Below are 21,033 nucleotides of genomic sequence, written 5' to 3'. Positions count from 1 at the left end.
ACCGGTTGTATTTGTGTAAATCTTAGAAAACCTTTGGCCTTTTTATGAACACACTTGCTCCATGCGCGTGCGTACTCTACAATGGGAGTTAAATCAAGCCGGTTTACAACACCCTGTATTTCAGAGTTTAGGTTTCTAAACTGAGACCAATGGTGAATACCTATAAAACAAAGAGATTTTTCAATTAAAAATGGTCTGAATAACCTCAGCCACAAACACTGGTTCTGTACATATGCAAATCAGCCTTGTACAGTATACGTTTCCCACCGGCTAGCATGAGAAGCCAGTTTGTCACTTGCTTGTTACTTTGTCGTTCTTTTTATTCTCCTCTACGTACTATCGCTACATCCTTTCTTGTCAGTAGGACCTTGGCTTAGGCGTCTTCCCCACTAAATTCACTCACTGAGTATGTCATCAAAGCACCACCCTCGGAGAAACGCAGCCCAATTTAGTTTCTTTTGCGTGCATACATGTCATATTTGCTTCAGTCATTTCCAGCTGCTCAACCGTAAGACAGGAGCGATCGGTAATCAAACACCTGGCTGGCAAGCGTGTAACCTGCGAATGTGTTGATAAATTTGGTTGCCATTTCTGATCTTTTACAAACAGAAGCTGCGCATCTTTTATAAGCACACAGCTTATCTTAGCACCGGAAAAAGTGTGTTCTGGCCTCCGATGCTTGTACCAGTTTGCTTATACCAGTTTGCAAGTGAGCACATGATGAGAGTAGACTAACGTTGCAAAATGGCTGTCTCAGCGTAGCTCATAGCAACTTCCTTGCAAATGGTCTAGTCCAGGGAACAGAACAATAGGCAGGCTATGACACGCTGAACAAAACAACAGAAATCTGTACAATCCCAGCTACCAACAATCCTCTTGATGACTACGCTTTATGGGTGTCATATAGTCTTTAAACGTAATCGATTTTATCGTGACTGCGAATTTCTCACTTTATGGGGCTTGAAATTTAAAAAGATTTATCATGTTATTCCCCACAGGTAACTTGAGATTTAAAATTTACTTACAGTCAAAGAGAACCAGCTGATCTGAAACATGCGGGGCACTATGGGGCTCCATATTATATCTTTATTTGCAGAATTTTCTTCCACTCTCTGTAACTTTGGGAAGCGCAGACCGAGGATTCAGGATAATGAAACAGCAACTACGACAGTGCTACTAAGGATGATCAACATATTAGTATTTTAGTCTCATCTCCTTATCAGTTTGAGTCAATAAAATCATTGATCAGCTTGTTCTACTGAGTCTGCCTCATCCACAATTCTCCATGATTTAAAGCGATGGTGTAGTATTGGATAACCGAATCCCAATTGTTTTCTTCTCGCATTCTAACCAAGTTCGCTTGAGAAGGGCACAGAACAGCAAAATCATTTATGAAGCGTAATGTATGAAATCACATCCCGCGAACACATAGAAAACCAGCAGTGGGACAAATGGATTGGTCACTGTTAGATATCCCAAGGTCTTATTTCACATGAGACGTTGCGTTAAGCGCTATTATTACGTTGACCAGACACCGTGGAAACGAATGCTTGATTTCTGTGCAGAAAGTGGGGACGAAATATAGTTGGCACATGTTCCTACCGTGAAAAACTAGGTTCGGGATGCTGAGATAGGTGAGCTGAAGCAGCTATTCAGTGATGTGTGTTTACGGTAACTAGTACTAGAAACAGGGGTAGTCACTGTTCAACCGGCTCATTTAATTTCTACACACACCGGTCGAACTTAAGCAACCATACTTCTTCTATACATGGATGTGCACAGAATAACGTTCACTCAGATCTGGTTTCACGAAATGAGCGAATCTCTACACTCGACCTACATTTGGACTCCGGAAGTATGATAAGCGTAGCGAACGCACTTGATTTCTAGTACATTCTGAAAGCATCTGACGCTCGATTTCTAGTGACTTCTCAAACAAACAAAGACGCAGCAGTTCTCATGATTTTTTTCGACCGTTGGTAATTTCGTCAAAGGATCATGATCATGCAGAGCCACGAACAATTTAGATAGGCCATTATAAATACTTGTAAGCAGTCTTTGCACCATATGATTTTTTGTTGTGTCTCCAGAACTTTGTCTTCATCATATGAAGAAAGTAAGCTACGTTGAACAGGTAAACTTAGATTTACTGATTTATATATCGAATATGGCACATTGTTTAACGCATAACTAATGTTTGAGAGAAGTACTTCCGAAAATGTCCCATCAGGCGGGTCCTTCTATGAACAGCTAACAAGACTGGAGGACAATAAGATTTTATTCGTTGAATGTCCTCACTCCTGTGGCCATGCGCGATCCAACCGTAGGAGCATTGATCTTTATTCCCAAAAGGTGTAATGCTGACAGACTGCATAATTGGGAGCCCAGATCAGATAGAAACGGCCTGACTTAGTTGGAAGTCATATTCTTCCGCGTTCCTTTCTTCACACTAAATGAGCACTGGACAACTACAGATAAACTGGGTAAAGTAAGCTTCACTATCTCTTGTGTCTAAAACAGTTTAACTTTCAATGATTATAATATCACATCATATTAATCTTGCTTTAAGGATTGAATACAGCCTTGTGATACCGATGGGCTCATGCTACTGCCCTATTTAACGGAACAGTTTGTCTAACAGAGATTTTTGAGACATTTTATTAATAATATAACCACATATGTCGTAAGGAGACCATTTTGAATAAAACGAGACCATACAGCGTGTGCAAAATACCTGACCTGTGCGGTGTTGACTTACTTCATTCGGAAGTAGCTATTTGTGGACAGGTTGTCTATAAAAAGAAACTAATTCCATAAACCACCTTGGTTTGTTTTTCTGTGCAGTTTCGGTCTTCTCTGAAGACATCATTCATCCATTAAGCATTCACAAATCAAGTTAGACTCCGGTGGACAATGGGCACGTCAATCAGAGATGCAATGCTTATTTGGTCTAACAAATTTTTGTTAACCCCTTGCTCTTATTATTAATGTAGGCTAATGCCAGAAGTGCCCGTTCACCACAGCTGAGTCACCATGCATTCACATTACAAGTTTGCTTATCTATATGGAGATGTTGCCATACGAGTTAATCAAGTTAGCCTGAAATTACATATAGATACGGAGAAATAATTGACTGTTGTACTAGCGAGACTCACGGCTTTAAAAGTAATGACTCACAGCTTTACAGTAATGACTCAATTAATCGGGTTTTGAAACCAAAGTATTTCAGGCACAGAATTTAATTTTTGGTGGAATCTCGTCACTCAGGGTCGACATCTAGGTCTGAATATGCCACCTGAATGATAGTGATTAGATCATTATTTATTCCGACATCCATCCTCTATTCCCACGTGAACTACTTGCTGGGACTCCTAGTTTTCTGGCAGGGGTATGGACAGTTTCGGCCAACAGACTAATCACAAATAAACGTACCTCAGCTACCGATATTTTAAAAAAACACTACCAAAAGTTGTTGTATTGGGACCTTCATCACTCTGTTTTCAAAACCGGTGACCCATGAATAGAGGGTTATATTTACGTCGTAGAGACATTTTTACGGGCTAATCTACAACAAGCTGGTGCCATGGAGAGATTCACAAACTTTGACACCGGAAGGGGCAGCGGGCAGCTGCTTAGGCCCCCAGTTTTATGAGACACAGCTTCATCCTCAACATCTCTCAATTTATACTCAGACAATAAATCAGATAGCACAGATTATCCGAGATATGTCCAAAAGTTCTCAATTTACGGAGCAACAGTAGACCGATAAATATTCACACCAAAATTGGTCTTGGCACGTGATGCGTCGCGAGCCAAATCACTAAATTCGTATCTAGGCATAGAAACCAACCAATACTTGCAAAAAGCTCTCATCCTCAGCTTCCTTACTGGTTTGTTGACGAAAGTATTTGTGTGGTCACGACTATCTGGTGGCTTCCAGGAGTAGTGGGACTGAATTCTCGGTGACCTAAGTAAACTAGTGGCTCTAGACCGATCACTTGCCGGGTCATAGTTACCACTGGAGCTGTGCTGCATTCCTATTGTGTTTTTTCACTTTCGAAAAAATCTCATATGCACCTTAAACTCACTCATCACCAATATCAGTTACCGCTTTCAATGAGTAGCTATCGTTCTGTTCCCAAGATCTTTGACGAAAGGAAATGTGCAATGCAGAACCGGTATATAACATATATGTGCAGCACGGATGATTATCATGAAAATGATAATGCCGATGTTCGTTATGCTCATTCGTTTTATCATCGTTATTGTTAAAAAAAAGTATGGTTCAGCCTGTTTCGTCCAGTAGCCTTCTCAAAACTACGCTATTTAAGAAGAATATGTTACGATGAGGTTGAAAATCCATCCTCCTGTATCTCATATCGAGAATAAATGTGCGCTCGCATAGTAATGCAGCATTCCTTGGAACTCAAATTTCACATAAGCAACTACCTAAGCATGAAAATAAACCCGGAAAAAGATAACTCCCCAGCGTCAGAGGTGAGGGTGCAGTCGAGAGCGGATCCTGTGTTAAAACTGCAAATATTGCAGACAGCAAAATTTGCTCGTACTTTCGGGAAATACACTAATTTGCAAATCAATTTGGTTTTCACCAGAGACTCAACTGAATCTCTCGTTTGTGATATTCTGCTACTGAATGTGCTGCACACAGGCCGCCTCATGATTCATAAGGTTGACGGAAACTCGGGGACTGCGTCTACCTGATGAGCGCCAAGAAGGGCGAAACCGGTCGTGGGCTGTCGAAGAGTTTCCAGCAACCTTGTGAGTAGTTTCCTTGTTCGTACTGTGTTTACAACTGTCAGAAAATACATGATACATGTTTTGTCTGATATATGTTTTGTCTCTTTTTCATAGTTTAGCTAGGATTCTTCATCAGACTGGATCCTTCCGTCCGAGTTTTCAACACGCCAGATATCAGATATAAACCTGACAGCTTACCTAAAGAAAATCACTTATCCCCACGAACCACACTTTTGTCAATAACGAAAATGCCTAGATAGACCTAGATGTTTACTACATGCCAACACAAGCCTTGTCAACGTATTTGCGAAAAGGCCTGAAACAATAATCAATATACAACAGAAAATCGACCGTTTTTGTCTTTTCTGAGTCCTTATACGTAGTGGAGGAATACGCAGGAGAGAGCAACGTAGTTGACCAGCATTACTTTAACTCTCATTTATCAGACAGACAGCGCTAGATTTAGTCCTAAGTTTGACAGATGATTTGGATCAAACAAAGACAGTGAGTCAGCATGTAACATATAAAGTCTCCACTACTCTGTCCTATTCTCGTGGAATTATCTTAGTAGTTGTGGTCCATCACCAAATAAGTGTTTTGCACACGCTGCCCAATTAATACATGATTTCATTTTATAGTGAGGTTTGCAGGTATTTTGATGAAATTGTGCTTCCATATTCGGGCCAAAATATAGTAGACGTTCTTAAGAAGTTGTACTGGAATGTACAGAGAAGCAGGCGAGATAAATAAAGCCATGGAAAAATAACATGCGGCAAAGACTCATGCTTATTTTGTAAATTTTAAAGGACATCACCAGTGAGTTGAAACGTTGTGCCAGACTACCAACACACCAATCACGTTCCATCTATGTATCAACGTTTCAGCCTTTCGAAAAGCACATCAAAGCTGCTTGGTCTGCTTGGTTTTTAGAGATATTGTCACTGCATGTTTTTAACACGCTACCTGGAGAAAGGTATGTTTATCCTCATCTTGGCTAATAATAAAAACAAAAATTTTGAGCAGCCTTAAGTTGAACTCTCGAAATTCACTTAAAATGGACACTTAAACAAATAGTTTCGAGCAGTTTCTCATAAGTCTAACCCTCGATTAATCAATCTGTCCGTGCGCGTGGAGGTGCTGGAATCCACTTTTCAGAAACTAGATCATCTCGAAAATAACCGTGAGCCTTCACTGATCCCTTCATCCCTGTATGGAATTCCGATAACGCACTTGTGGAACAGCCCCCAGTGAGTTCAATTTAAATAAGGGATAAAGCAGGGTTGCATGCTGGCTCCAACTCTGTCAAATATCTCTTCGCCTACACTTAATGCGGAAGCGTCTCGTGATTCCGAAACAACTTACAAATACAGTACCCTCAGAACGATCAGCGTTTCGGCACAAAATGCTTCATGCCTAAAATGCAACGGCATGAACCAGCTATTCAAGTGCTGTGAATAACTCTGAAGCGAATAACCATGGTATGTAGTTTGGCATCGTCACACTTTCGGCTATTTATTGATGCTTCTAAGACACTGACCTATTACGAATCTGTAAGGAATACACAATGAACAGCCCAGGAACATCCTGACAAGTAGTGTGGTTCGCCAAGATCATTCGATCTTTTCGATTTTGTTAAGTTTTGTCATTGACGTCATCATGGACTTCATACCACAGGGGACCACGAAGCTACGTATGGATTATGCGGACAATTGTTCTGTTGTTTGCGGATTATTTGTCAGTGAAAACTACCTTAAGTAGAATATCAAAAGCGATCTCTTGTTTTAACATGGGTTTCGTACCTTCATAGTGCCAAGTTTTACTTCAAGTCTACTCTTCCCTGTGCTTCTCTGAAACGTTTCTCCGAAGGTACACAAGCTGTGACTGTACTGTAACAGATGAATTTAAAGCGTGTATGACCATGGCGCGAGTAGCTTTGTCAACTTGCGACGGCTCTGGCGTCAGAACCGAGTTTCGCTAAAGCTAAACGGTCGTTTATACAAGTTAGCTGTAAGAGTAGTACTACCTTGCAAGACTTGGCCGCTCTGATCCGAAGGCCTTATGTGTCTTCAGGTCTTTGATCGCCGGTGCCTCCGTAACACGGCAACAGCAAAATAACTGCAGCGAGTCCACAACGAAGTGGTGCGAAAGCAGGTACCTGGTAAAGGGTCAGATTCGTTAAAGCAGCGGATTAAACCTACCAGGTCGAGAAGCTTGCTGGGTATGCCTAAACACCGACAAACGAAGAAATCGTTGTTTTTTATTCCGAGCAATTGTCGTCGAATGGTCCCTGCGGGGATAGTCCACTATATCACAACGCAAGATGAAACTGGCCGCTGTCAAACTGAATGCTCTGGTATCTTCGCACTCTCCCGGCTGGCGTTATTGTGAGTTCGCCTGCAGGTGGCTGAAAGCGATACAGGACCTGACATGCAACCGATCCAAGTGATGCGCACGTGGTAATTCCCCAGCCGAATTATCTAGCTAAATATCGCCTGTCGTTGAGCGCTGTACCTTTGTCAGGTGAGGCTCGCAAAGGATGATGGGTTAATCCCGTTGATGGCGCCTTACTTCAGCATGATGCTCAGATGCGTTTGTTTTAATGTTTAAAGGCATAGGTGCCTCATTCTTAAGGAAATACGTTCTCTTGGTGACAAGTCTCCATTCTTCCCTTTTCTTCCCAATCTTTACTAAGGTTTTCTTCCCTGATGGTTAGATAGAAGTTAAGCACCAGTATGTCTAACGGGTGAGTTGTCGTCAATGATGATGACGGGCTTGGTGACAGCAGACAAATTGCATTCAGGTGAATCATCGCAGCACAGGCTGTTGGCACTGCTTCTAGTGTCTTGAAGGATTCGTCTTTATAGCGGTAAATTGACGCCGCGTCGGCTGCTCAGATAGTCCTTGCAAGTGCAACATTCAACCCCCTATATGAGCTTATTTGGGGCAACTACAGTTTGCTTCTATACACCAAGGTTGAAGTTTATAGCGTTATTACACTACCTTCACTTATGTACGGCATAAAAACATAAGCGATACACTGACGGCACATCAGAATGTTTGACAGAGTTCATTTACAGTGTCTGCGCAAGATTCTGCGAGTTAATAGTTGGGCCATAACCCGAACAACAGTTTTCAGACAGGCTGAAATCAACGGAAACGAGCGGACCATGACGCAAAACCCTCAAAGGGGTTACTCTTCCAGGAGAGACTCAGTAAAGTATCTTATCAGTCGATCCATGTTAAACGTCTCGTAATGGGTTACTCCCAAGGTATACCAAGAACTCTGCACGATGCCACACTCTGGAGTAGTATGCATGGCACTGGGCAGCCCCTGTGGCGTAGTTATTGCTTTCTCTGAAACCGGTACCCTCCCTCAAGTCACGATAAACCCAAACCGCTCCGTTAGGTCAAGTGTATACTTGCCAGGCCACCTGAAGGACGCAAGAGGACTAACTTGCTGTTCTTCAGATTCAGTGGAGAACTTGGTGAAATCGAACCGCAAACATTTCGATAAGCACTTCGTGCCTTCTCTCCTGTGCTATCTCAAAAATACAAACTCAGCTGGTTTCAGAAAGGCCTGAAATCAATGTAGCTACGAGGTGTCTAGCACGATCGCAGAAACCAAACAGTACACCGAAAAACTACACATGTCCAAGGGAGAGCGCACAATCCATTCTGCGACAAAGATCAAAGTAAACAGCGAACACCCCTAGGGAAAAGCTGTCGTTGGTTGTTGCCTAAAAGTAATGGACGTACTTATACTGCGCATGCAGTAAAAGATGCAGCATGGTCCATTCCGGACTGATCACCATCTCAAGTTTACGACACTGAGGATTTCTATGGAATGACTCGTAGCTGTAAATGCGTTCTATTATGGTCACTTTTGTCATAACCACGAGTAAAGCAGCATAAAACACTGAAGCTGAACCACTGATATGTGCGCCAACAGACCTCCAGATTATGCATCCGCCGACGAAGAGCTTGTGCATTCAATATGCGCATACGTGAGCCCGACCACCTTCCGCGGAGTTTTGAAGCGCAAATAGTGGCTAAACGATCAACGAAGCTCGGAGACTTCCAGTAATAGCGACTAGGACCAGCTTACAACCAGTGAACAGTTTGCAGCTGGTGACAATGAGGAACACGAGACTGTAAACCCCATGTGTGCTTGAGTCACGCGAGTTTGTTCCTATCGTATCACAGGAGATTGGCTGAATACGTTGAACATTATTTCTACCAGCGTGAGTGACCACAAAAATGGGACAGCACATACACACTATGCTAGGCATTTGACCCGTCAAAGAATGAGTAGACACTAATACTCATTACCGACGGTACAATAGAAGTGCTTAAACGGTGGCGCATCCCTGCCGTAGGATTATAATTTAGTTGAAAGCCAACTGCGAACAGCGTAGAAGGGTGAAGGGACTTGGTACCAATCTACTACAGTCGAACGATGAGACTTCAAGTGCGGACACGCCATTGGCATCAATCAACAGCCGTCTTGCAGCGTCTATGCACACAGAGGATAACGCGGACCACATCCTGGAAGGCGAGTCCAACCAACAGTACTCTGAATTTTCGTAGTCTCCTGATACTCCTCAGACAAGTCAAAGGACAGCCACCTCTCTCCTTACACCACTCTGAATTGAGTACATAAAACAACAAACGAGGATTCATTATGCGCAAAACTTGGCGAAACCCCCAGCAACTTTTGGTGTAGGACACATGCTTCGACAAGGCTTTCCGTTCTACAGCCGACAACTTCACCTACCTAAAGCTGCCGCCTTGACGTGGTAGTCGGGCTCGAGTGCTGCAATCAGCCCGCGGGCTACACTGACTGGAACTCGTTCCACATGGTGCAACCATGCCAGGATGCCAAAGGGGAGCAGTCAGACCATGAGTAGCGAGATTCCGTGCTACGAGGAGGTCTGGGGGTAAAGTCGTACTGTCTTCCGCGACAGGAGTGCGAGGGCATTAAAGTGTTTTCCCCAGGCGACCAGCATGTCCATATTTATGGAAGCAGCGATGCTGCCTTCCCCCGAGGAAGGACGAGTTAGAAAAGGTCGGCCCCAAAAACCTCACACTCCGATCGCCCAAAGGTTAACCATGACCACCAGCGCATCATCCAATACGGTCGAAATACTTTTAGAACCAAGGAGCCCGGTGCTGTTCAAAAGGTGCCTGCTGTGCGCAGCCGCATCAGGAATGAGACAGTAATGCCTTATTCCCTGCTCCCTCGGGTTAGGCCAAACCCCTGCAGCCGGGCAGGTCAGACTGTTGAGTCTTCAGCTTCGGGAAGGGTCCCTAAAGAAAACCCTGCTGTCCGCTGCCTCGTGTGTCAGACTTTTGAGTCAAAAGCTCAAGGTGGGGTACCTCAACTAACCCCACATCCTCGGCCCAGGTAACCGGGAAGTATCGTTTGCCCGCGCAGTTCGGTGTCCACCGATGTCCCTCCCCAACCACTTCCCACCACACAAACAAACGCCGCTGGACCATGTGATTGTCAGTTATCTGACCGAAGGGCCTTATGCTCCTCGCCGCTTACTAACAACAAACAAAATGACACCCTTCTAAATCCACGAGATCCTCTCTATCTAGTACCTTTTAGCGTCCGTATTCTATATCAAATGGCAAACAGGCTCGCCACACAGACAACGGACATCGACTCCTCCAGGTGTGTGCTGGTCATGAACTGTTTCTGGCAAGTATGAACTTTCATCACAAACGTTCGCACCGCGTAACCTGGGGACCACCGACTGCAAATCAATGGTGGACCCAGTTGGATTACGTGGCCATCAGCCATCGGTGGATGGTCACAATTCAAGACTACCGTTTCTTCTGAGGCACACCAATTCAATCCGATCACGCCATGGTGCGTACACGTGTGACAGTTCGTTTCCCTTCAGGCCCTTGCAAGTCAGCAAGAAGCATACCTCAAACGTCAGATAGTGAAGAGCCTAAGGAAAGACCGAGAGCTCTGGTGTGGAGAAGGTCTTTGTTACAGGAAACAGGCGTGCCCTATATCAACTGATACGATCGACTGGCCCTAGGAAAGCAACAGTCAGAGAAACGATAAGTGAAAGAGATGGCTCATTAATTCACTCGCAAAAACGTCGACTGGAAAGACGGGCCGAACACTTCGAAGAACAGTTAAGTTGGCTCGCTGCAACACAGCCTGTGGAGGTAATGCATACTAGTAAATAGAATGTAAACCTTGATCGCCTTTCGGAAGAAGAAACAAGTTACGAAATAGCCGTACTAAAACGTGAGAAGGCACCAGGACCGGACGGTCGGTATCCGACCCTCTTCAAAGGAGGCGGAAAACCCCTGGTGACCCATCTGACAAAGCTTACTGGTACCATATGGGACGAAGAGAGGTGCCTGCAGAATGGGGCATCTCGACAGTTATCCCCATCTTCAAAAAGGGTACGCGGACGCTGTGTGAAAACCACCGTGGCATCACCACCCTGTTAGCTGTAATATCGAACGTGCCCTCTGGCCTTATCCTTCGAAGGTGGACTGAACACAGGGAGAGACAGATCCGTGAAAACCAAGCTGGGTTCCGTTCTGCAAGAGGTTGCATCGATCATATCTTCAGCATCCGACAGAGTCCGGAACAGCGACACTGCTTCCAGCAACCAACAATGGTTGTGTTTCTTGATCTGAAAGCTGTCTTTGACTCTGTGGACCGCCAAGCACTATGGTAGTGTCTGTGGAGCAAAGGTGTCTCCCATAAATTCTTAACCCTCATTAGGGCGCTGTACGCCAACTCCCGCGGCCGTGTAAAGGTCTACAGGAAGCTCTCGCCTGAGTTCACCACATCAAGTAGTATCGGACAGGGCTATCCTCTTTTACCTTTCCTCTTCAACTTCGTCATTGATACAATCATGGAAGACCCACTACCAGCCTGTAACGCCTGTGGATTCGAAGTGCTCCCTGGGCCTGCGCTCACAGAAATCGAGTACGCAGACGACATAGCCATCCTTGGATCTGACCCCGTAGTAATGCAAACAATATTAAATAATCTAAATAAGTCTGCCTCGCGGTTCGGCATGCGCTTCACACCTGCAAAGTGTAAAGTGCTACTGCAAGACTGGGTGGCTCGAACCCTAGCCTCATGCTTGCGGATGAACCGATTGAGGTAGTAGACAAATTTGTTTACCTGGGCAGCTGTGTCAGTCCCGCTGGTCCAGCGGAAGATGATATTTCCATCCGGTTTGGGAAGGCCAGAGCAGCTTTTTGAACCTACGTCACCTGTGGCTTAGGCGTGACAACAGCTTCTCTGTCAAGGGTCGAGTTTCCAATGCTGCGGTGCGCTCCATATTGCTATATGGATCAGAAACCTGGCCACTGCGCGCTGAGGACGTCAAAATACTTTCACTGTTTGACCATCGAAGTCTTCGGAGCATTGCCCGAATCGGGTGGGAACACCGGATTAGCAATTCTGAGGTACGTCGAATGGTATTCGGGAGAAATGAGTCACCCTCAATAGCTGAACTGATCACACTGCATAGGTTTCGCTGGCTTGGCCAAGCGCTGCGTATGCGAGTCGACCAACTTCCTCGAAGGGCTCTTTTCGCACAACCACGTGAAGGGTGAATGGGAGCCGGAGGCGGCCAAACAATGATTTGGCAGCGAAGTATAAAAGCTGTTACAAACTCAGCTTGGCTGGTCATTGCCGTCTTCCTGGATGGTACCCCGAGACGGGCCACATCAGTCGCTAGAAACATTGTCAGACATGGTCCAGTCGCGTCCTCAATGGCACTTGTGCTTCCAAACTATTGCCTTCAATGCGTAGCTCCCTTCCTAATCCCCCCCATTTAACAAGCCACCTAATGTTGTATTCACGCACTAATTTATCAGTTCCTGCCTCCAACGCGCAACTACCTATCCCACCTCCCTGAATCATCGGTGAACAAAACTGTGGGAGCTACAGCCACTATACGGCAAGTACGCGGTTATTACACCTGACAATGATGTGACTCGTTTTCTAATAGTATCGTTTTGGATTCACCGGCACCAATCTATATGAGCTACGGTTCTGAGACAAGAGTTGACCATGACGTCTCGATTGCGCTCATCGAAAAGACCATATCTCATGGTTATACAAGTAAGCATTCTGTATCATTGCCTGAGACTCAGGGATGTACCGATTTGACACCATAGGCGTCTCAAATTAGCAAATGCGATCTGAACCCCTACCACTAAAGTGAGAACTAATATAACTTCCAAGATATATACGACCCTTCACAAATTGGAGTGCCGCTCCTTGGGATGCAACTGGCGTGTTCAGCGACTGTATGTCCAGGAGCATGGCCTTGAACCTTGTGAAGACAATATGCATGCCAAAGACTCATGTGCCTTCCTCTCCTCTTCCGAGACGAGAACAATGCTGTTTGCGTACTCCACATCGACAAGGTCTTTTTCAAGAGATATTTGAGCACCAGGGTTTTGAAGACCTTCTAATGCCTGCCTGCCTTGTCGACTGGAAGATAACATAGGAATGGGATGGGAATCCCTACCATCCCTACCTACTATATTGTGTACAAAAACTTATGGAGAACTCTATAAAAGCTCGCAAACTTGGAAGTCTGAGAATACAAAGAACCTATCACAGACATAAGTTTCCGATGTAGTCCTGACTGAGAAGGCATACTAACAACAGCAGACCGAGGCAATTTCACGTTGGTGATGCAGGAATACAAAGTGTGTGAGTCGTTTGTACGTATGGCGTGGTCCTAGCACCTGACAGGATGTCAAAAGTTGGTTGACGCAACCCTGACTAGGCTGAAATCAAGCTTGCTGCTCTCGAATCAATATTTCACGCACCACTATAGAGCGATGAAGGACAAACGACTTCAAGTTTCGTTAGGATTGGAGTCAAGTAAATCAGAGAGGCGCTGACTAACAACTTCACCCGTATCTCTGAACAGTGCTAGTGAGAGACCATCCGGACCAGGAGGTCGGTGGCGCCTATAACACATGTAGCCGTAAACCTCCAAGGCCGTTCTGAGTTTAAGGTTCTGCTTCATTTGTGAGGTCCAAATATGTGGCTCAGGATGGCCGTAACAACTGATGTTCAAAGTGCCCAGCCCAATGGTCGAGGTGTCCTTCTGTATGCAAAATGGTTGCGCCAGTATAACCATTGGCGGTTTCACTCACAGGCGGTATAAGGGGTCCGTCGCAGGGACCAAAATAAATAATCTACAGGCATTTCTGGGTTTCTGAGCCTATCCCATTTCCTTGACCTTCCGTGTCCATCAGGCTTCACGGTCGGCGGGCACGCTAATAGTGACTTATCGTCTGAGCAGACCTGATAGCGTCACGTCAAGGGCGAAAGTTCCGGCAGTGTAAATACTAAACGATATCGTTCCAGTCTGAACTGATATCAGATGGAAGAGCAGTTGATTATGATAAAATCGTCTAAAAATGTGATTCTCCGGTCTCTCAGTTGCCCTTACACACCCCTAGAGAACGCAAAGTGACTTCTGACGAATGTATGGTCAGTCCACAGAAGTGCTCCAAATCGAGTAACAGCTATTGGTCCACGCCATCGGTAGCCGATGGCGATATTATATAATTTGGATGCGTGGCTGGCACACCGGTGGAAGACACCATGTAGCGGGCGGCTTCGGTTAGCGCCATGGTACTGCATAAAAACAGTCCGCGGTCAGGATAACTAAAACAGTCGTTCATCGATGTCTTTTCTTACCAAACACAATCCAAGTCAAATTAACAACTGAAACAAATGCAGTAAATTTTCCGAGTTGCGAATTCAGAGCCCTGGCAACCAGAACGACGTCCGAGTACTTAACTGGCCTAAACAGGGCCTTCAAGGCGTCACATGAAAATAAAAACATTGTTCAGCTGTAGCATCCTTTCGGTTCCTAACTGCCATGCTACCAGAAGGAAGCATGAGGGCTGGGATACCACCAGGTCGTCCAAGCCTAGACAGGGGGAGTTGAGAGGCAGAGGTCGGGTTCGAACCAAGACCTATTGGTCAGTAAATCCGCGTTCTAAACACTGAGCCATCTCGCCCCTAGGCGCCACAATTTATCCTTAAATGTGTCAGAGCTACGGTCAGTTGGTGCGTAAGCGGCTACAACTAACAGACAACGATCAGCTTCCCGATTGTGAGACCCCTTCAAGGACGTTGCTAGATGAGACTGACGATTATCGACGGGCACCCAGTCAAGCAGCGATCCTTCCGCCCAGCCGCTTCGGACGACTCTTGCACATTCCGCTGTAGCGGCCTGTGGATCACCAGAGATACGCGACTGGACAGTGATGGGGCTTGCGTTCTGAATCCTTGTAAATGTCAAGCGAGTACGGTGAGTGCAAGAGAAGCCTGGTCCAGTGTGAATATTAAAAGCGACCTGATATACCAAACGTCGAGGTCTGACTGATATCTGATGCTGTCGGCAAGGGCTGACGCGCAGTTTGCTGTCAAGATCGATGCAAGACCAACGACTTTGGCCCACATGGAGAGATTTTTATGGGGTAGGGGTGGGAAAAACAGTGACAGAGGAAGATGGGAAACCTCAGAAATAGCCTGCTTTCATTTACTCACCTTGATTTATGCAGGAAGACAACCCAGCAAATGACACCATTACTCTTAATTGTAGGAATCAATGTTATACGTGGGCTGGGATAATGTCAGGTCGCCCAGAACTAGACAGGAGGACGACTTTCGCCCAAGTTTGATCGTCAGGCAGCGGTGTTGGGCGGAAAATGTCGGTGCATCCCTTATTTCAAAGAGCGAGTCGCCATACATTTTTTACTTCTCAAGCTGAAGGACCAGAAGTCTGTTGGCCACACCTGCAGTCATTGAACAATCTGGTATGAGACTGCGAGTGTCGCACGGACGCCCATTGGGTCACGGGGGCATACGAGCCATCATACCACGGTAAGGTCGGGTAGCTTCGTGACACTGGCAGTAATAAAATCAAGCAAGACCTTAGCAACAGGTGAATCAAGTCCAATGAATGATCCCTGTGTAGCTTACCTTAGTCTCACTCCGAAAGCCAGGCTAAGTTAACCCAACTATTAGGCTGATAGGATCGTCGCCACTAAGTGCATCTTGTGAAGCTCATCACATATGGACGCTATTCACAAAGTCCAGGAAAACGGTGTCTTATGTATTTGATGTTGGATTCGACTGGGTATGCATCGTCAACAGAACTATCAGGACTTTTCAAAGGAAAGCTGGCAACAATATAAGTCGATTATGAGCCAAGTGAATCCAGTGACCGGTCCACGCACGAAAGTTTAAACTTCGGAACTAATACTCAGCATCCAGTGAGTGACAGTAATTTACATTAGCCGTGCTACTGCTAACTTCTTCCAAATTAGGTGCTTCCGTGCCCCATCTTCGATTTTCATTAGTCAGATCACTTTGGTGGGACATTACTTCCAACCGAATGCTCACCGGCCGTCTGAAAGGTAATAAATTATGACGACAGAACTACTCCAAAACATCCACGTGATCAAGTACGGCCCTGCATGGGGGCTACCGCCTTAAGCGAGTAATTCTTCCATACAAATACTAGCGGTTGGTGAATAATCGGATGGTCAACTAGCTGCTTTTCGCCGCTTACATATAACTGGCCCAGAGTATCACCCTAACACGCGATCAGACGCCCCCATACCATCGGCGAATAAAATTCAGCAACTTAAACCGTCACATCTATGTACATTGCACTCCATTATTCCCACTAATCAATATCCATCAACTTTTTTCAGAGCCAAAACCAGAGAAGACAGCTTATAATTGGGATATACAAGACAATTTTCCAGGAGACAAAACTTACTGCTGCACCAAGCATAAGGTGACCCGTTTCCCAACAAGTTTCAAACGAATCAGGTCAGATTTCCCATAGGTATGAAAACCCCAAGACTTCAGACGCCATCAGTTTACCGACGACAGCTTACTCTCGCGACCAGTCGATTCTGCTTTAAAACGTTCATTTAGGGATCGCTTGCTATCCACTCAAACATGGTGTGAATAGACAGTATAATGAACAGAAGTCACGAATGCATGCACCCTATTTAGCCCACAAAAACGTTGGAAATTTGAGGTACGTGTTAGGCAACAACCGAGCAACATTACTTTTATTTCTGATAAGAATGCAAAACACGGTTGAAAAGAAATGAAGCATACAAGTTCTGAAATGTGTACATGCAATGGAACGCGTAGTGGAACGGAGATTGGAAGTAAAGAACGCATAAATCCCAGAATCGAACAAGTAAACGCAGCTGACTCAAAGCTCATCTTTTGCATTACTGGGTTCTCCAACCTGAGTAGGAAGTAAGAAGTGGGAAGTAAATTCCGGCATTCAAGGAAAAAATCTAAGTCCGTGCGAACCCAGGATAGAACTAGACAAGACTTACCTCGTCAGACGGTGTTTTTGCTGGTGATTCGTCGGTGTCCGGTCCGGAGGTATTAATCGAACCAGCTTTCTATAGCAAGGATATAAACCAAGAAAATAATCAATACTCACCTCATCTGCATCTTCGTCGGTGACTGGTTTCTCTTCCCTAAGGCTTTCAGATTCCTCTGGCTCTGGCTCCACTTCTTCATGCTCGTCGACCGCAAGATTTTTGCGCATGACCAGTTCGACCTTACGCGCAAACTCAACAGGGTCCCTAAGGGCATACCCGGAACGCAAAGTTGCTATGTGGAACAGGAGCTCCGCCGTATCCTTCGCGACAGGATCTGAGGCATCGTGTTTGACGCGTGTGTTGAGCTCCTTCACCAACGGATGTCTCGGATTTAATTCCATCGTTTTTGGCATTTTAGAGTAGAAATCGGCTGACGAATCATCACCTCTTTGATGCGCCTGCGCTCTCATTATTCGTTCCATATTACCTGACCAACCATACCTCCCAGCCACAAGTGCACATGGGCTATCTGATAAGCGCTCAGACAACTCGGCTTTTTCAATCTGGTCTTTCAGGGCATCTTCTTTCATCCACTTAAGCAAACTCTCAAACTCTTTCTGCTGAAGTTCTCTCAAGGCTTTCTTGGTTTCAGATGTATCCAATGACAGGCCATCTCTGGCGACATTTTGTAGTGGCTTGCTTTCGAACTCCGTGAAGGACTGCATCATAAACTCGTCCAAGGGATCGATCATGTATACAATCTCATATCCCTTTTTGACAAGGCGCTCGACAAATGGGGATGACCTTGCTTCCACTAAAGATGATGCCGTCAGATAAAATATCTTGTCCTGGTCCTTCTTCATGTGAGAAACGTAGTCAGTCAGATTTGACATTTTCTCCCCACTCAAGGATGTACGGAAGCGTAAAAGTTTTGATAACCTTGCCCGGTTGGTTTGATCTTCAACCATACCCAGCTTCATGTGAACGCTAAATTCTTTCCAGAATTTCTCGTAATCCTCTTCCGATAGTTTACCAATGAGCTCGATAACTTTCCGTATAAGCTTCCGCCGGATAACTTTAATAAGTTGATTTTGTTGGAGCATCTCCCTAGAGACATTGAGCGGTAGGTCATCACTGTCGACAATTCCCACTACGAAACCCAGATATTTCGGCAGCAAATCTTCAGCAACATCAGATATAAAAACACGGTGAACATATAGCTACAAGAAATAGAAGTTATGTAAAGATATATTACTTTTATTCTGTCCTTGTAACTGTACTGAACGTTGAATACGTCGCCAGGTGATCGCTTGGGGATGAACAGTATGGCAGTAAACGAAGCATCACCTTCGCCTTTAAAATGGATTCTTCCAAGTGGTTCGTCTTTGTCACCACTAAGAGCTTGATAAAAACTTCTATATTCTTCTTCTGTGATGTCCGCCGGCTTTTTCTTCCAGATCGGCTTTTGTTCATTCATTAAAACCCAATCCCAAACCGTCTTTTCGGTGGTTTTCTCGGTATCTTTCTTCTCCTCTTCAACCTAAACCGAATAGAGAATTATGTGTCACAACACTTACGCTAGCGTCAGCATCATCAGCCGGATTTTCCTCAGGTTCTCCAGGGGTCACATTGACTTTTTCCACATGACTGGACCAGAGATAGATTGGGAAGTTAATGAATTGACTGTATTTCTTGATGTATGTTTGCAATGTTTCAGGCTCCAGATAATCATCAGCATCATCGTTCAGAAAGATGATTATTTCTGTACCACGTTTTAGTGTGTCGCCACGAGGATCTTCAGCTATATGAAACTTCTTTGCATCTGACTCCCAAATGTACTGCGAGGACCCGTTCTTTTTGGAAATAACCATGACCTTCTTACCGACTGAAACAATAAGAGACTCCTTGACCTACCCAAGAATGAAGAATAGAACCCGACACCAAACTGGCCGATAAGGTCTGACGCATCTGCTCCTGACTGAGTCGAAGTCCACTTGGAAAGAAAGTCTGCTGTTCCCGATTTGGCTATGGTTCCCAGGTTAATGGCGAGATCGCCCTTGCTCATTCCGATCCCTGTATCGATTATGTGCAGAGTTCGAGCTTCCTTGTTTGCCTACAGAATCAGATCCGTGTGTTCTTCCTTACCTTAATACGGATACTAAGTTCTTCAGTGGCTTGAAGTGCTTCTCGATCGGTGAGGGATAGCAATCGTATTTTGTCCAGGGCATCTGAGGCGTTTGAAATAAGCTCCCTGAGGAATATCTAAAGACTCGATTCCCATAACGCAATACTACAAACCTCTTTGTTCTTGTAGAGGGAATTGATAATCAACTTCATCATTTGGTTGACCTCCGCCTGGAACTCGCGCTCCTCCGCTTCCGCACGCAGAGCAGCCAATCGGTCCGCATTCAGTCCATCGATAAAGACGGCTTCAGATTCTCTGAACGAAACGTGACCTACTGGACCGGAACAAACTTTTTTGCGGTATCGGATGTCGTAGAAAGGCCTTCACTTGTTTTAATGACGTTTATGTCGGCCTCATTTATGGATGGTGTGCAAAAGGCACAGGATAAAATGACTTAAGTGCAATCACTGAGCCAAAACACAATCACTTACCGAAGACACCAAAAAGCCCCAGGTAGAATGAAGACGCAGCCCGCCCCATCGAAACGATACGGAAGACCGGAAAAACAAGACCTTAAAATGGAGCCGTGAGAATGTGTTGAAATCTGATTGGTCGAATAAATTGCAATCGGTATAGATAAATAAAAGCCAGTTTGTTTTGCACACTCCGGACCACATTAGGGGGTAGGTTATCAGGTAGGCTTGATCAACTGATAATTGCAAGATCACTAAGGTACAAGCGTTGCACCCTACCGTTCTTCACGCAGTTTCTTGACACATCTCATCCCATCGATTGGGAGATCCTGCTTTACCCGCATTTTCAAGTCCTGTGACTGCCTGGCACCAGTAGCCTTAGCTTCATCTGTCTTCCACGGACGTCATCCAGAGTTTTGATCCGTATCTCAAAACAAGAGTTCTGGAAGAACCTAACTACCAATGAAGCAATATCACTCGCAGAACACGTTTTCATGAGGGATCGAAAATGCGTTCTGCGTTCTCACTTTAATGGACATCCTGATTAAAAAATGACATATTCATCTCGATTGTCATACCTTCCGACTTTCCAGGGACATTCGATCGCGCCCTTCGCATCTCAAAGCCTCTCATATTGTGAGTATATGGCGTCCAGTCCCGATACTTGGGGGTTCATTCGAAGTTTCTCCGCATCCGGTGTTCGAAAAATGGCAACTTTTACGTAGAGTTGTCAATCCCTTGGCATCCATTTACACCCTCACATATTCTCAAAGGGTCACACTTTTGTCATCTTGGGTATGAGTGTACTAGAAGTCAGCTTTGGACGCAAAAGTAAAATTTAAATTGCTGCATGGGTCCGCAGCCGTTCACTGGAAGTACACCGAAATTATTTTCCCTCAACTGTGGTGTTCTCTACGTTGCGAACTTCACTGGAAGGTTTTCTTATCCGTTTGCATGTTTTGCTGATGGTGAAGCAAAAGTTCAAGGCCATCTACCATAACCGATTCGTATTTCGATTACAGGTAGCGAGACAATGCACGAAACCAAATTTAGCATCTTCTGACGTTCCGCGGTGTTCTTAAAAAGTGAGGAAATGTGGGAGAATTAGGTTTCGGACGTATATCGGAATAACCAGACGAACTAGAAATCCAGAATTCAGTTCGGCGTAACAGGTAGCACGTATGTATTCGAATTGGCGTATATGTATAGCATATGGAATATTAAAACAAGAGAATAATGAATAGAGCTGGCTGCATTGAATTCAGAAAATCGCTTTGGTAAAGACAACAGACG

General features: G+C 45.0%; 1 protein-coding gene across 1 annotated transcript in view; it reads right to left on the bottom strand.

The window, feature by feature from the left end:
* The window catches only part of T265_15515 (hypothetical protein), a gene marked incomplete at both ends in the record, with an annotated part of 91,484 nt that extends 71,764 nt beyond the window's left edge, over window positions 1-19,720 (bottom strand). Inside the window, 8 exons of the mRNA XM_009178464.1 lie at window positions 17,152-17,220; window positions 17,262-18,362; window positions 18,398-18,682; window positions 18,720-19,027; window positions 19,057-19,255; window positions 19,288-19,404; window positions 19,441-19,582; window positions 19,603-19,720. Of these exons, the coding sequence (XP_009176728.1) occupies window positions 17,152-17,220; window positions 17,262-18,362; window positions 18,398-18,682; window positions 18,720-19,027; window positions 19,057-19,255; window positions 19,288-19,404; window positions 19,441-19,582; window positions 19,603-19,718 (2,337 nt within the window). The remainder of the gene's footprint in view (window positions 1-17,151; window positions 17,221-17,261; window positions 18,363-18,397; window positions 18,683-18,719; window positions 19,028-19,056; window positions 19,256-19,287; window positions 19,405-19,440; window positions 19,583-19,602) is intronic.
* Window positions 19,721-21,033: the final 1,313 nt, after the last annotated feature.

The sequence above is a fragment of the Opisthorchis viverrini genome (assembly GCF_000715545.1).
Source record: "Opisthorchis viverrini unplaced genomic scaffold opera_v5_563, whole genome shotgun sequence".
NCBI classification, from domain to species: Eukaryota; Metazoa; Platyhelminthes; class Trematoda; order Opisthorchiida; family Opisthorchiidae; genus Opisthorchis; species Opisthorchis viverrini.
Note: the sequence above shows the minus strand (reverse complement) of the source record. Positions and strands in the feature narration are given on the sequence as shown.